Genomic DNA, 16,951 nt, shown 5'->3' on the forward strand with positions numbered 1-16,951 from the left:
ATCACTACTTACTAAGAGCTCTTGCATTGGCCTCGGTCCCCAAGGAAATCTAGACATTTACACTGTGGTCAAGTTGACTTTTCTACTTGTTTATGATGAAAGAGAAAAGTACGTATGAACTTCCCACTTGGGAGATTAAAAGTGGAAGAAAGTGAAATTTCATGTTTAAAGTGACAACATCAGTAGGAGAGAGAGAGAGTTAGGATTTCACGCATGGTTTATAAGGAACTACGTCACATGGCTTAGTTAAGCAATTAATGTATTTATTTTTGGTATTGCTCTCTTTTACAAATGAGGTATTTATAATATTATAAGTTTCAGGTGTACAACATAGTGATTCATAATTTTTAGGGGGTTATAATCCATTTATAGTTATTATGAAATATTGGCTATATTTAAATATCCCTGCCAAACAAAACACTACATGTACTTTTTTCAGAGCTGCAGTTGACACGTGTATCCCGCTTCCTAGTTCCTTTGGCATAAAACCCACTCTGTTGAACCTGGAAAGCAAGCTTCTCATAATTTTCCCCAATCTACTCTCATCGATTTCTTCCCCATCCGAGTATCCTTATGTCCACATCACTCTTCTGTGTCTTTGCACATGCTGTTCCCTCTCTCTGGAGTGCTCTTTTCCTTGTTTTTCTATGCCTGGCAAACTTGCCAAAACCCAGAGCGCATGTCAGCTCCCCGGGTGCAGCCCTGCTGAGTGCCCAGGCAGAATAAGACATGGGGGCCGGCTGTGCTTCCATGATCCGCGTCCGGCTCCCTGGCAGGAGGTTGGCTGTGCTGTATCCTGATGTTTACATACACGCCTGTCTTCCTGAGCTGGCCAGGGAGCCACTGGGTTTCAGGGACTCTGTTTTATTTATCTTTCTAACCCCACTGCTTGGTTTCAGGTCTGGCACCCAGGGAGCCACTGGGTTTCAGGGACTCTGTTTTATTTGTCTTTCTAACCCCACTGCTTGGTCTCAGGTCTGGCACCCGTAGGTACTCTCTGGATGTTTGATGAAGTCTAGGTCTGTGAGCTTGATGCAAGCTTTCTGGAAATAATGTGCCCTGATGCTCTTCCAAGGGCTCTTGTGTGCAGTGAACTTTGAGGAAGAGTGGCGGTGACAGTAAGAGGCCGTGCTTTTCCCTTCCCTTCCCCTGCTGCCCCACCTGCAGTGCAGTTGGTGGCATTCTTGTGCAGGGTTCATCATCACAGCTGATGGACTGTCTTGTTAAGCTGGGCCTCTGTGTGTTTATTTGTCATCAAGTCACATTAGAGCTTCAGACGCTTCATTTACCACCAGCCCCGTCCCTCACGCCCCGCAAGAAAAAAGAGGGAAGAAAAAAAAAAAAGATGAAAGAGGGAGCGTTACCAGATGGTCCCTCTGACTCCACACCCTTATTGCGAGATCCCGGAACTGACAGCCTGCATTCCCATGTTGGAGTTTGCTTCCCCCTAAGGCTCCGGAGTTAACCGGCTCCCGTCCACACCGGGGCTTCCTCTGCCTTCTGATTCGGCATCACAGGGTGGGAAGTCATCCTGACTCAGTTTTGTGCACGCTTTTCAAGAGGCACCACACTTTGCACCTTCCTCCACCCGGGCCTTTATTTTTTCGGTTCCTTTACCCCTCAAATGTTCTTGGCATCCTTTCCCTGAGATAAATCATTCTGCCAGGCTCTGTGCCTGCAAGAGCGTATTCCACAGGGCTGACTGCCCCCCAGCCTCTGGTGGAATAGCAGCTCCCATGCTGTTAGATCCAGCACTGTGTGACTTCAGACTGGGCTTAAGGAGAGTGGCCCCAAAATGTATGTATGTGTGCATGTCTATACATATGTGTGTGCGTGGATGCCTGTGTGTACGTATGTGTATACGTAGCTCCTCACCCCCTTCCTGTCTCTGTTGTCGCATGGTTCGCTTCTTCCTGATTTTAACGTAAGTTAAAAAAAAAAAAAAACTAAAGAGGCCAACGATTCAGGAAAAAGGACATTAGCATCTTGGGGAATGGCTTTCTGAGGACAGGTCTTCCCTTTGTTTCTGAAAATATATTCATAATACTCGTCTTCTCTAGGTGGAGTAGGGAAGAAACTTTTTAATTCACTTTTGTATTATTTAGTGCACTGGTTTCCTTTTTCCCTATCTTTTTTGTTTTCTTTCTTCTTTTTTAAAAAAATAAGTTCTTTTAAAAAATGAAAAAGAATAAATTCTTATACATATAGAAAAAAATTTAAAAATAAATTCTTATACATACAGAGCCCCGGTACACAAACAGGTAAGAAATGATAGTATTTCATCAGTGTGACGTAAGTCCAATTTTATAACTTTTATTTATTACAAAGGCTCTCAAGGAGAACACAAGGGAACGTGCTGGTAGTTTCCACTGTGTTCACATTTGGTATCTATTAGAGTTGGATCTGTGAAAGTTGTATTTCACGATGGTTTGTAAAATATTTATTGAGAACCTGGAGGAATTGGGAGAAACCAGATTGGAAAGCATGGGTCCCAAGTGACCTCAAGGAAGTCTGGCCATTGGACTAAGATACTTGGATGTTTGGAGGAAAAAAGTCTCCATGGCTTTGCTCTGAAAAAGACAGTCACCTAAAATGCACCCGGCGGGCTGTGTATGACCTCAGCCTGGCCCACCCTCCCCCGCTTGCTGACCGTGGCCACTGCCTGAGCACGTCAGCTGCTCTGCTTGAGCTGAGGAGTCCAGGGACGGCCGCCCTCCCCTCCCCGGCTACCCTTGTGTAGCTGTCAGGGACAATCCGTGTGGCTGGATTTCTCCCATCCCCTTCTCCCTCACAGCACAATTGCTTTCCTAATTCTTCTTTAAATTCTGAATAGAAAGCTGGGTGAATAGCAATTAGTTTATGAGCCACCATCTGTGGATAGTATCATTCCTGAGAATTTGCTCACAGCCCTGGCACTCATCCCCTGGGTTATCAGCGTCTTTTTTTTTTTTTTTGCGGTACGCGGGCCTCTCACTGTCGTGGCCTCTCCCGTCGCGGAGCACAGGCTCCGGACGCGCAGGCCCAGCGGCCATGGCTCACGGGCCCAGCCGCTCCGCCGCATGTGGGATCTTCCCGGACCGGGGCACGAACCTGCGTCCCCTGCATCAGCAGGCGGGCTCTCAACCACCGCGCCACCAGGGAAGCCCCATCATCTTTTATTAGCAGGACATTATATAACTATAAACTCCGAACTGTCTCAGCGTTTCACACCCATCTACCATAAAACTGCGATTTGGAGAGGCGATGCGTATATCAGTCACATCCTGTTAACAAATCATCGACAAAGCAAAACATGCCGTTCTTTCCTTTTTCTTTTTTGTTGTTTTTGGCCGCACTGCACGGCATGCGGAACTTCCCTGGCCAGGGATGGAACCCGCATCCCCTGCAGTGGAAGTGCAGAATCTTAACCACTGGACCACTAGGGAAATCCAACATGCTGTTCTTTCTAATCGTGCCTCTAATCTCAGGTATGAAGAAACGTGCTCTTGCTTTCTCAAGAAAGATACAGAGTTGCCGTTATTAGACACTCATAGCGATTATCTCTGTGTTTTTTTAAATTTTATATATATATATATATATATATAAAGCACACAACCAGCCACAAACACCCTCATGGATTCCCACCATGTAAGTGCCTGAACACTGTTTTTTTCCATTGAATGCACTTGATTTTCTGAAGCCTGGGGCTGACCTGAGCGAGCTGTGTGACGGCATTAATTACTGATGTGCAAAATCTAAAGAACGCTCGATTTGGTGTTTGTTGTCTCTGAACGTGGGCACTTTCCTGGAACAGCGAGGAGCGTTTTACAGCACAAGTTCCATCCTCCTAAGTCTGCCGTGGAGCTGACGGGAGACAGTTGTTCAGAGCAGACTTCTCTCCATCTCTATTTTTCCTTCTTACTCTTTTTCATCCCAACTTTTTCTTTTATAATTTGCTTCTCGCTTTGTCAATAGACAGCACAATATTCCAGCAGATTTAGGGAGCTGCCCAGGATCATGTTCGCCTGGCCCTGATGCTTCATTATCTGCAAAGAGAACAGGCAGCAAACTTGTGCCTCTTCGTTTCTTACCCATGCTCCCGGGGCTCTGTGTCCATGTGCTGGCTGTGCTGTGCCAGGGCCACGCCCCTGAGCCATTCCGGGCACCTACAGACTTCGCAGAGTCCTGGATTCAAGTTGTGAAATACAGGACCTCGCTGTGGATATCAGCACAGAGAACACACAGGGCTGTCACGGTAGGAAAGGAAAAGGATATGATGGCTTTTCCCAAGATTCCAATGCGTTGTCTTGGTCCCCTTTCCTTTATGCTCACGTGAATGCAAGTGTTCAGAGCTAGAAGCTTCTAAGGCTCTTCTTGAATGCAAGCCCAGTGTCTTCAGTCTGGGGCACAGGGTGTTTGTGACGAAGCTGCAGGATGCAGCCCAGGCCATCGGCACCTGGTTATAGGTCATCACAGGATCTCACATGGGCGTGGCTTCTGAATTCGCCTTGGAATTACCTGCAGTGAACCTGGAACAAGTTTTCTGAGATTCTCCTTCTAAGGTGCCTTTGGAGACTGTGTTTTCATATCAGTGGAGCTAGTAAATGAAAGTTATAAGACTTTATCTCTGTTTCCAGGCAGGTGTGTGCCTTATGTTCTCCAGGAGTGCAAGGCATCTATTCTCATGTTAAAACATCCAGAGAAATGTATATTACCCTTTGACGGAAAGTTACCCAAAAATCCAGAGAAGGAAATCACAACATTCCCTTAGATGTGTTAGTGTTTCAAAGCCTTACTAAGAAATGCTAGAAATGTTATGGTTAACCAGTTGAAAATTGTTAATTTTTCGTATTCTTTTTCCCAGAGGACTAATATGTTGGCCAAGTTGCCTGGAACCTTTATCCTCAGGACACCCTGAATCTTACCTTTCAATCAGATCAGTTATGAAATAAATGTATTCAGCCAAGTATTTAAAGGTAAATCCTTCCTCACCATCTAAGGTTTTCATTAACTCAGTAACTTACCAGTGGTTCTCAAACTCTGCATTTGAATCACTTGGATTTTTTTGTTTTTTTCCAAAAAAATCCGGAAGCCTAGGCTACTTCCCAAGCCAATTTAATCGTAATGTCCAGGGACTAGATCCAGGTGTCATATATTTAAAAACTCCTCAGGTAATTCTAACATACAGAGGATTTTGAGACCCACCTGTAATTTATCATGGCTGGTAATAGGAGTAGGAAAGAATTCCACAGAGTCAAATCATCTAACCTTTTTTGATTCAGGTGCCCAGCTTTTGAGTGCCTTTGGTTTATAAGACTTTAGGAAGGCTGGAATTAATTGTTCATTCATTTATCTATTCTACAATACTCGCTGAGTGTTGGTATGTGCCAGGCACTGGGTTTTTCACACTGATTTGGACCTAACTCATTTCTCCTTTGGACTAAAGGCAACCAGGCCTTGGTTGGAACTTCTGCAGTTATTCCAGACATGAACAAATCACTTGGTCCTTTCTCTGTTGGTTCAGGGCCTTGTAGAAGCTGACTTTGGGAGAGGGCAGAGAATGCCTTTTCCATGTGAATGGATTCTTATCTCAAGACATTTGATTCCATGTCTAACTGACAAACTTACCCATGCAAAAGAGCCTGTTGAAGCATGACTCATTAGCCAGGTTTCTGTGTAGCAAGCAGTATCCTGGAGAACACTGAATATTGGCTTAGAATCAAGCATGTGTGATCCTTTATACCTCAATATACTTTGCCTCCTTAATTTTGAATTCATTGCTTATTAGAGTTGGAAAGGATCTGAGGGAGTATCTTGTTTGCCTAGTTAATTTCTAGATGAGGAAACTAAGACTCTGGAAAATGATGTGACCCACGTACACCATTTTCTGTCCTAGAGAATGTCCATCATTTTCCCCTAGAGACAGAGCCAGCCTAGTTAGCGCCCCTCCCGTGGTACCATTACAGGCTCCAGCCCTGCCTCCTTATGTACAAATGCTTGCCAGGCCTCTTCCCTGTGTAGCCTGCATTGTACTAAGGATGCCTGAGATGCTTTTTTGAACATATGGTCAGCAGTGCACAAGGTTTTAATTGTTGTTTGTTTGTTTTGAAGGATTCAAAGCAAAACTCATTTCAAAATGAGAAAATATCACATGTGGTACTTAATCCTCAAAAAAACAAACAAATTGGCTTGTATTCTTAAGATGTAGTTGATTTAGAGACCAGTCTTTTGCCCCTTATTGTCCTGTTGATTACAGCCTCATCTGCTGGCATCCAAAAAAGATGATTTGAAGCTTTGGATTTTGAATTCTCGCCTTTCCTGCAGTGGCCTATATTCTTTTTTTTTTTTTTTTAAATTTATTTATTTATTTACTGGCTGCATTGGGTCTTTGTTGCTGCACGTGGGCTTTCTCCAGTTGTGGCGAGCGGGGGCCACTCCTTGTTGTGGTACACGGGCCTTTCACGGTGGTGGCCTCTCTCATTGCGGAGCACAGGCTCCAGGTGCGCAGGCCCCAGCAGTTGCGGCATGCGGGCCCAGCAGTTGTGGCTCGAGTTGCGGCTCTAGAGCACAGGCTCAGCAGTGCAGCGCATGGGCCTAGCTGCTCTGCGGCATGTGGAATCCTCCCGAACCAGGGCTCGAACCCGTGTCCCCTGCAGTGGCAGGTGGACTCCCAACCACTGTGCCACCAGGGAGGTCCCCTATATTCTTTTTTTTTAAAATTTATTTATTTTTGGCCGCGTTGGGTCTTCGTTGCTGCGCACGGGCTTTCTCTAGTTGTGGTGCGCGGGGGCTACTCTTGGTTGTGGTGCGCGGGCTTCTCATTGCAGTGGCTTCTCTTGTTGCGGAGCATAGGCTCTAGGCGCTTGGGCTTCAATAGTTGTGGCACGTGGGCTCTAGAGTGCAGGCTCAGTAGTTGTGGCGCACGGGCTTAGTTGCTCCACGGCACGTGGGGTCTTCCCGGACCAGGGCTCGAACCCGTGTCCCCTGCATTGGCAGGCAGATTCTCAACCACTGTGCCACCAGGGAAGCCCCAGCCCCCCTATATTCTTAATAGACAAGATCTCTCTATATATGTAACATGATACATGTATGTGTATATATAATATTTTTTCTTCTATACTTGTATATATATGTGTGTGTATAGATAGATAATGAAACCACATAATTTAATGTTCAGTTAACAAATGAGGAAATCAAGTCAGAAAGTATATAAAGGCTTGTCCAAAATCTTGCAGTTAGATGTGTCAGAGCTGAGACCCAACCTATCTCTTGATTGCTTGAGTGCTTAAACTGATCAATATGTGTTTCTTTGTGCTCAACATTATGGATACATTTTGGTGAATCAGGTGTTGATGATTTTGATCAAGAGCCTTTTAAAAATTACCTCTTTGTAAAAGTCTGGCAATACAACAGTCCATCAACCTTTCTCTACTTGGGTTCAGTGAGAGAATCAGGCCCTAATTCCGTAAAGCATTTATTGTGTATAGTGAATTCACTTTCTCTCCTATGCAACTAGTATGGTGCCATCCTTGGGAGAATTGAGAAAATAGTCACTCATATCATTTTTCTCTGTTCTGTTCAGATGAGGAACCTCAGTTAAGAAAAACTGGAAGGTGAAAATTTCCTCCCATCCTATAGCACACTTTTTGAGCTACTCATTTACCGGTTTAACATGTATCCTTCTAGACTTTTATTCTCTGCAAATAAAACCATTTAACTATGTACACACATATGCATACAAACAGATGGATACAATGCAGTATGTACAAAGACAAGGTGATGAAAGAACTGGGGTGGCCCAGAGGAGAGGGAATCAGCCCTGCAAGAGGTAGGGGATAGCAAGGGGTTCACAGTGGAAGTGATGGGTCTCAGAGGATGAGTAGTTTAATAAGAAGATAAGAGAGGAATGAGCACACCTATGTGGCCAGAGAGGAAGGTGTGCACTAGTGTTTGAGAACTGCCTGGGTCCAGTAAAGTTCTGGTATGGAGCAGCAGTAGAGGATGAGATGGAATGGACGGGTGAGGACCAAGCAATATGGGACCTTGTAGGTCATGTCAAGTCGTTTGGACTTTATTCTGGACTGTGGAGAGCCATTGATGAATTTCATTCTAAGACATTTGATCAATTCTATATTGTGGAATGTTGGCTCAGGAAACAGCATGGAGAATGGTTAGAAAGAGAGCCAAACCGGAGGGAAGATAGGAGAATGATTATGTGGTTATAAACTAGGAGTGATCATCTATAAAATAGGAATAATAATGCCTGCTTTATAGCGTTGTTGGGAGAATGAAATGTGATAACATCTCTGTGAATGCGCCTGTTAAGTTATAAAAAGGAAAGGTATTATTTTTTTAATACCACCTGGCAAATATTTCAACTTTATCACTTTCCCTTGTGACTGACAATATCCTGATTTTCTCAGCATTGTTTCCTGTACTGCTCGTAACAAGAGGGAGAGAAAAATCTGACCCAAAAAAGGAGGAAATGATTTTATTTATTAAAATAAAAAACAAGGAAATCATAGGTACTTAGAAAAATCAAGACTGCCAAGATGTCATAATATTCTTCAAATAGTTTTGAGGCCATTTGCCATGCCAGAGAACCATAGTGTCTTCTTTGTGAATGAAATTTAAACTTTCTGGGCTATTTAGAAAAAGATAAGAGTGGTGGGTGGTGAAACCTGGTCCTTTAGCTCTTTGCCTGAGAGGGGACCTGCTTTTCCCCTGAGGGAGAACTTTCTTGGACTGGACTGTTAACCCGGAAGTGCTTGTGGGAGGAGGACAGGAAGCTGGTCGCAGCTCACGGACGTAACTTCCCCCTTGTGCGCCTGCGTGGAGATCAGTTCCTCCACCATCTTTGTTCTGCTTTCACTAGTAATCACCGTGTCTCCTGTCTGCCCCTTCTGATTATATTTCCTTCCATCTCTTACCTTCTTGTGGCCTCTTTAACTGGAGTAGATAAGTGACCTTTTCCAAGGACCACCCAGAGGAAAGGTGTTTGGTTGCCTTTCCTTCTGCTAATTCTCTTAGTGCTCATAATTGCTGCCATGTTCCCCCACCCCCCTGCCCCCTGCTCCAGATCAGTGATCATGATAGGATGGAAAAAAGCAAAAAATGTTGGATTTTCCTTTCTCTTCTCTTCTCTTTTGTGTTTTTCTAACTTTCCTCAGTTTATATGGAGTTCAAAATATGTGGCTCCTTGGACCATGGAGAATTAGACCAGAGGGAGAAATGATGTCACTATCATTTCATAGGAGCATGTGTAGTCAATAGGATGCCTGTCCTTTGGGTCCTGATGTTCTCTCCCGCCTGGGGGTTTGGAATGGGGCCTACTTGTGCATTTGGCACGATTTTTTGCATGAATTAACTTTAAAATGTTTTCCTGGCTCTTTCTGGGGTTTTCTTGCTTGGCTGTCAGTTACCATGCAGGCAGAAGTCTGCCTCAGTGCCCATACGCTGTTTTCCCATTCAACTTTTCTCTCCCTCTCTCTGCCTGGGCCCACTTCCCTCTATCCACCTCTTCTGTCCGTTATTGTAGATTATGGAGACTTTAGAGAAGATTACCACCTAAACCATTTACCCTCTGTACATAGCTATACCAGACAGTGCTTACTTTGGGCCTGGTAGATAAGTGATTAAAATTAAGAGAGGTTCTTTTTATCACAGAGTTGCTTTCAGTGACATTATTCTTTTGAATTATGCATATTTTAGAAAGGATTGCTGTTTGGGGGTGGACATTCCTCATGTTTGCAGGTCCTCTTGGCCATGTTTTGGAGAGACCGAGTGCTGACCTACAGGTATTTAGCTCTGCAAAGTTAACAGAACCTTGGTTTTCATTTGCTTGTAGCTGAGATGCCCCACCTCTTTCCTCTGTCCACTTTCTTCCCCCTGCTGATGATACCAGCAGATGTAGGCTGATGCAAGCCTCTTCCTAATTATCATTTCTGGACTCCTAACTGTTCCTCTGCTTCTGAATATCTCTTCCTCTGGTTCCCTTTGACCCGCTGGGATTTCATCTGTCAGGATGTTTATAACCAAGTATCTTTTTTTTTTTTTTTGCGGTACACGGGACTCTCTCTGTTGTGGCCTCTCCCGTTGCGGAGCACAGGCTCCGGACATGCAGGCTCAGCGGCCATGGTTCACGGGCCCAACCGCTCCGCGGAACGTGGGATCTTCCCAGAACGGGGCACGAACCCGTGTCCCCTGCATCGGCAGGTGGACTCTCAACCACTGCGCCACCAGGGAAGCCCTATAACCAAGTATCTTGAGAGCTTCCAGTAGATTTCAGGATAGTAGAACAGATCTCTGCCCCACTCCCCTCAGAAGTGGATAGTATATTGTTAGTTATGAAATTTAATACTTTAGGTGTTGTAATGCTATGCATATAACTGAATTTATGTGAACTGTTTGATATTCTCATAGTTAATATGAAGTTATAACATAAGTGTTTGAACAGGGTCTTGGGAGTTAGAATCTTGGCAATTCCAGTTACTAGTTGTCTGACCTTGGAATACTTTCTTAGCCTCTTAAGGGTCTTAGTTTTCCCCTTTTAAAAACAGAGAGAATGATAGCTACGTTGTAGCATTGCTGTATTAAATGAAATCCTTAAAAATACTTAGTATAGTTCTGACACAGAGTTGACACTCAGTAAATGGTATGTATAAAACAGCTATGTAAGTGGGACCTAAAGAAAGTTATAAAATTAGTTCACTAGATTTAGATGTATTACATCCCAGGGGACTGAGGAAATTGCACTTATCGCAAAGAAGTCACAGTTGAAATATTTGAGAAAACAATATAAGAGATGTTGGCAAATTTTCCAAATATGAAAAAGGTAGACTATGAGGTGTATAGACAGGGAAGTTTGACTGCAATGCACAGCAAAGTTCTGGAACAGTAAATTAAGCATATGGTTTATAATGATTTAGTAAAGACTGTAGTGGTTGCTAGAGTCACTATGGGTTTACTAAGAACAAAACTTCCCAAACATTCCATTTCCCTTTCAAATAGCATTATGTGCTGTGTAAAAGTGAGGAATGCCATTTCAGCCAAGAATCTAATTGTCTACTTATGGTTAGTACAGTAAAATATGGGCTAAAACTGCTGGATTTGTAACTCAGCAGCCATTGAAGCCAGCTGATTAATGTCTTGGTATTCTTGATGGGGTCTCTGGTGGAATACCATGGAGTTCTGGCTTGTAACTCTCTCACTTAAGACTTTACATACATACATACAGTATGAATGTGTACCAACAAAATATGCAGATGACCCAATGTGGAGAGGGGTAGTAACTATAATAGAGAGAATCAAAATTCAGAATATTTCTGATCATTTGAAGCATTGCATGGAACCCAACAGATTGAGCTGAATGAAGCTAAGGCGAAGACATTAAGCTCAAAAGGTCAAGCCTGAATAAGAAAGGAGATCTTGTTTGGCAGAAGTTCAGGTAAAAATGATCTGGTCATTTAATTGACCCTAAACTTTACATTCTTCCATCCAATCATTCATTCATTCATTCACTCTGACATGTATTGAAAGTACTACCTGCCATGCCCTTTTCTTAGCATTGGGGAGACAATAGTGAACAAAATAGTCAAAAGTCCCTACCCCCATGGAGCTTATCTTCTTTATATGCCAACAGTTGTGCAGCTGCCTAAAAAAGTGAACCTAATGTTAGGCTTTATTTGCATGAAGTATAATATCCAGCTCATGATGGTTAATAGTTCTCCTGTATTATTTAACATGCTGTTCTTGGTGCTGTGTCTTACCCTGGGATCATTACCTGCAGTTCTGAGTGCCCTAGTCAAGCAAGAGTGACAATAACATGATGGTAGGAATATAAACCATGTTGAAGGGGAATTTGGTCAATGATAGGAAGAGTAAACTAAGTAGGGAAATTATATCCCTCAGATATTTGCAAGACAGAAGAGAAGAGCTTATATGATACGTAAGCTTGTTCTGTGTGGCTCCCAGGAGTCAATGCTAATTATAACGAGGATGATTTCTGGCAAACAGAAGAATGATTGAGCTCCGAGAGGGCTGAGGTGTCGCTGCTGTGATTCCTAGGCATGTGCCTGGTACGTGGTGGGCGCCCAGAGATGTGTGGATGGATGGTCACATGGCATTTTGTGAAGATAACGTAGGTACTGAAATAATGTGAAAAATTTAAGTTCGGTTGTGTATATCTTAAGGAATCTGAGGGTGGAATAAAGTACCTGAGAAGAGCTCTGGAGGACCAGGATGTTTTCTTCGATCACGTTCTAACATTTACAAGTGAATTAAACCACTTTTCTTAAGAGACAGTTAAGAGGCCATTTTAAGATTTCTTTGAAATTTCTAATATGCTTATTCACACATTCCCCAGCCCAGCTCAACCTCCATCATTTTTTGAGGACTTCACCATAATTCTGACCCAGGGCCTTGCTTTCTCTGAATTTAACAATTCTGCGGAGCATAGCATTTAATTCTTCCCTAATTGTTTCATGGGTCTCCCCATCCAGGTGATAAGATTTTGGAGGGAAATACCTTATTTTATATTTTTCTTGTATCAGACACAGAGCAGAAAGTCAGGAAATGTTGATTGCTTGCTTGATTGATTCATCCACTGAGGAGAGGCAGTAGCAGTATCATTTCAGCCGCTGTAAGAGCTCATGTAAGACTTAACGGTTAAGTAGACTTTGATTTCTCTAGCCCTTGCATCCAAAGAAGGGATTTATATTCTTAATTTATTAGAGTCTCCAACTTTGGCCGGGCAAGTGCTTTGTACATAGTTGATTCTTTGTATATAGTTGAATATTAATGGGCTGTAGTCCAGGGCTCAAATTGTCTTCTTGGCTGAACCCCTGGGGGAGATGGGACTCCAGGTACAAACCCCTAAGCCCAGCTTGGAGGCTCATTGACTGTGATTCATGTCCTTGGGTGGCCGGATTTAGCACCCAGTTACATTTGAATTTCAGATAAACAACAATGCAACGTTTGGGACACACTTATATTTAAAAAGTGTTCATTGTTTATCTAGACTCAAACGTTAACTGGGTGCCCTGTATTTTATCTGGCAACTCTCCATATAAACCCCATTCTTTTCGTGTTCCTATGAATCTAAGCTGTTAATTAACCCCTAAATTAACTTCACTGAAAGAAAATATTCGTGCGCATGTGATTGATTCCAATGGCAAATTTTTTAATTGAAAAGAGGAAAAATCCATACGCTGTATACCGTTTTTGTCATATTCTTTCAGGTGTGTCCAATAACGATACTTCCACAGACACCTAGGGTCTCAGCAGTTCCAAATTAACGTCTCATGGTTTCCTTGGTGGCATAGTTTAGTTGGTTCACATGGTATGTTGCTGATGTTATTTTGCTCAGGCACCACAGAAACCATTGCTAACAAATAATTCGGTTCTCCACGTTAGAAGCCGGTGAAATGTGAATTTGGGATACTCTGTCTTCTCACTTCCTACACATCAACTGCATTGGCTAATAAGAGCCGCAGCAATCAAAGCAAAACATTACCTCTCTTAGTTAATTCTTTTGTTCTCTTCTTTCATTGGCTCAAAGGGAAGATAATATTCCTTATTAACTACTTTTGAGGGGAAGACAGATCACACTTAGGAAAATTACATCCATTTTCCCTAAATAAATAATGCCTTGCCATTTAGGAGCAAAAGCCTTAAATATCATTTATTCATTCAACAAACATTTATCAAGCAGCTCTATGCTAGATACTAAGGGGAAGCAGAATGAGTAAAGATTAGTCCCTGCTTTCAAGCGTTCACAGGAATCTGCCCGTTCAATGCTTGCTTTTAAATGGCTCAGCAGTCATTTCAGAGAAAAAGTGTGTAGTAAGAGCTAATTCGCTCATAATGAAATGATTCTTCTCTCAGATGCTTTAAACAAATACCAAACCTTACATTCCGAGCAGAGGCTGTTCCTGATCGGTATTTCGAGGGGCTAGAATTGGACTGCTTCCTTCTCCCTTTGTTCTGTCGTTTAGACTTTGCTGCTCCCAGTGTGGTCTGCAGACCAGCAGCATTAGCATCTCCTGGGAGCTTGTTAGCAATGCAGACTCTCAGGCCCTGTCCTGCACCCACTGAATCAGAGTGTGCAGTGGAACCAGGACCCCAGGTGATTCACGTGCGCCCTGAGGTTTGAGAAGCCCTGGTTTGATACAGAATTTCTCCAGCTCCACTTTGTGCTGGCTGATCAGCTGAGGATCTTGTTAAGGTAGATTCCTGGGCCTCAGCCGCAGGGATTCCGACTCTGTATGATGGGGCCCAGCCTGAGCATTTGCATTTCTCACAATCTCCCAGGAGATGCTGGTGTTGCCTGTTTGGGATCCACTCTTGGGGTAGCACCAGTCTAGTTCGCTTGGGGTATTGAACTGACCTTTGTTGGCGATGGTGACTGGACCCCGATGAGGAGCTCAGTCTGGTTTTCCATTTTGCTTACACTGGAGTCAGGAACATGAGGACGAAACCGTTCCCTGGAAGATCTAGCCTGCTGTGGGGATGGATTTGCATACAGTGGACTGTTCAGCCAGTCTGTTCCGGCCATTGTGAGACTCCAGAAGAGGGAGCAATTAAATTCTCCTTGGGGGCTCAGCCATTTGAGTTGGGCCCTGCAAGCTAATAGGCTTTTGACCCATTCCTGGGATTCATATGAATAACTGCCAGGGGAGTGGGATAATACATGAAGCAGTGATAGTTAATCCAGTATTGCTACATTGTAAGATATAGAGCCTCCAGAAAGAAAAAGAGCAGAGAGCGTGGGAGATGGGTCTGGGAAAAAGTTTGGGGACAAGATGGAGAGGTGTCCTAAAAATGTCACCTTAAGGAGTTTAGATTCTGTCTTAGAACTTTTTGCTATAACGACATCTGTTTTGTTTTGTTTTGTTTTTTCAAGTTTGCATGTCTCGTACTTACTATTCTGTGTGTGTGCTTTTTTTTTTTTTCTCTTTCAGGATTAAGCATGAAAACATTGTGGCCCTGGAAGACATCTATGAAAGCCCAAATCACTTGTACTTGGTCATGCAGCTGTAAGTACCTGGTTTAATTGATGAGGGCAGACCAGGGGTTGCACACTCAAATGCCTAAAGGGCCAGGTGGTGAAATAAATTAATGGAGCGGGCCAGGCAAGACGGCAGGGAGTGGTGAGAGCTGTAGGGCAGTGGGCAAGAATGCGTCCGTCTAAGAACAGTGGTCTTTAGGCCTCCCTTGGTCTCATCTGCAGCTGCGGGATCAGACCGAAAATCTGGAGTCCTCACAATGGAATCCAATGCTACTATTGCAGGGTCGCTCTGTTTCGGATGTCTCCTTTGCTTTTTTAATGTGCGAGGTCCAAATGTTGCTTCCTGAAAGCACTTCCGTGGGCCCACTGTGAAGTACACTCTGCTCCTGTCTCCAGGAGAAACTCCTACCCTTGTCTTCATTTCTAGGGAGGCTGGGGGATGGCAGCAGATGGTAGCTGTGTGTTCTGTCCCTTCACTTCCCCTCTTCTGCTGGCAGATAAATGCATGTATGATTCATGCCAAATATACGAGACGTGTAATTGGAGTCGGACTCTGCCATTATCACAGTCCCCCTTTAGAGTATTTCTGCACTCCAGTAACTCCGGAGCTTACCAGAAGGTGGAAGAAATAAGAAAGCTGAATATCTAGGTAGAGGCTATACTTGAACAGGTGTTGTTTTGGTTTTTTGCTTTTTTTAAAATGTGAGGTGAAATTAGCCTGCCCACTTACACAAATGCTTTATTCTAAGTGATGTAATTCACAGGAGTATTCCAGGACTAAGCTTGTTATAATTAAGTGACGGGAACTGTATCAGAGTGCTACATTTTCACCACGACTTGAGTAAATTCTGGAACACTGTGTTATTGAGCTTAATGACCAAAGAGGATTTTTGCTGAAGGTCAGAATAGATACTTAAATTTCATTATTTATTAATGATTTTCAGCCTTTGAACTTCCAAAGGTATTTAGAAGATTTGAGGGTCAGGCTACCAATTTCTTTTTCATCGATTTTCCTTTTTTCTTATAAAGGTTTAAACAACACATTAACTTGGAATCACGTTAGGATGCAAATAAGTTTTCATCAATGCATTTATTTCATCTTTCATTATTTTTAAAGTATTTTTGGTAGATTATGACACTTTTGTATAAGCACTTATAAAAGTGTCCAAGTTGGAAGCATGTGGGCAACTTTTCTCTGACAAATGACAGTCCTAGGTGATGACCAGCAGTTTTACAGGTTTGTGTGTTGTCTGCCGTTAGACAGGCAGTGACTGCTGACTCCATGTTAATTTTCAGTATCCTAAGTGCAATCTTTCCTAGTTCCTTGCTATTCTGTTTGTTTTATGATTCACCACATTTCTAGTTCCCCCAGATCTGATATCCTTCCTAGAAACTCATGTGACTTTCTTTTATACAGAATCAACTCTTAAAGAAGCAGGTGAATCACTTTCCCACCAAATATTGACTGTCCAATAGGAAAAACAGGACATTTTGGTGACAAGAAAAAGCCCCACACTAAATGTCCATAGTACATTTAGATGTGTGCTTTTTTATTGGCAATGCAAAAAACAAAATATTAATACTTGAATCCAAAGCTATATGTATTCACTTGCTTTAAGTTCTCTGTTTATGAAACCGTCACTAAATAAGAGGAAAGCACCCCAAATATGTACGTCTCAGCTCTGCCTCTTACTGGCTGGGTGAACTTTGGCAAATAGCTGGGCCTTTCTTACTGGAAGCTGGGCCTTTCTTATCAGTTTCCTTACTGAAAAAAATTTTATATAGTAATAATAATATTTACATAGACGGCTATAGTGAGTACTGAATGAAAAAAATGTGTGGGAGATAGTCTGTCATAAATAATAGGTCCTCAATGCAGACTACTTTCTCTATGGAATTATTTTATCAGTTTGTCTCTGCAGATGGTGTTTAATTTTATGAGATAAGGTTCAAGTACATTTGAAT

General features: G+C 42.9%; 1 protein-coding gene across 7 annotated transcripts in view; it reads left to right on the plus strand.

Moving 5' to 3' along the window:
* The window catches only part of CAMK1D (calcium/calmodulin dependent protein kinase ID), a 429,331-nt gene that overhangs the window by 253,384 nt on the left and 158,996 nt on the right, over positions 1 to 16,951 (plus strand). For 5 of the 7 annotated variants that reach the window (XM_059056712.2, XM_059056713.2, XM_059056710.2 and 2 more), the window contains exon 3: positions 14,940 to 15,014. In XM_059056712.2, the coding sequence (XP_058912695.1) occupies positions 14,940 to 15,014 (75 nt within the window). Of the gene's footprint in view, positions 1 to 1,538; positions 1,798 to 14,939; positions 15,015 to 16,951 lie in introns of those variants that run through there. The other 2 variants (XM_067030298.1, XM_067030299.1) reach the window with 2 other exon arrangements.

The sequence above is a fragment of the Kogia breviceps genome, chromosome 3, assembly GCF_026419965.1.
Source record: "Kogia breviceps isolate mKogBre1 chromosome 3, mKogBre1 haplotype 1, whole genome shotgun sequence".
In the NCBI taxonomy this organism is placed as follows: Eukaryota; Metazoa; Chordata; class Mammalia; order Artiodactyla; family Physeteridae; genus Kogia; species Kogia breviceps.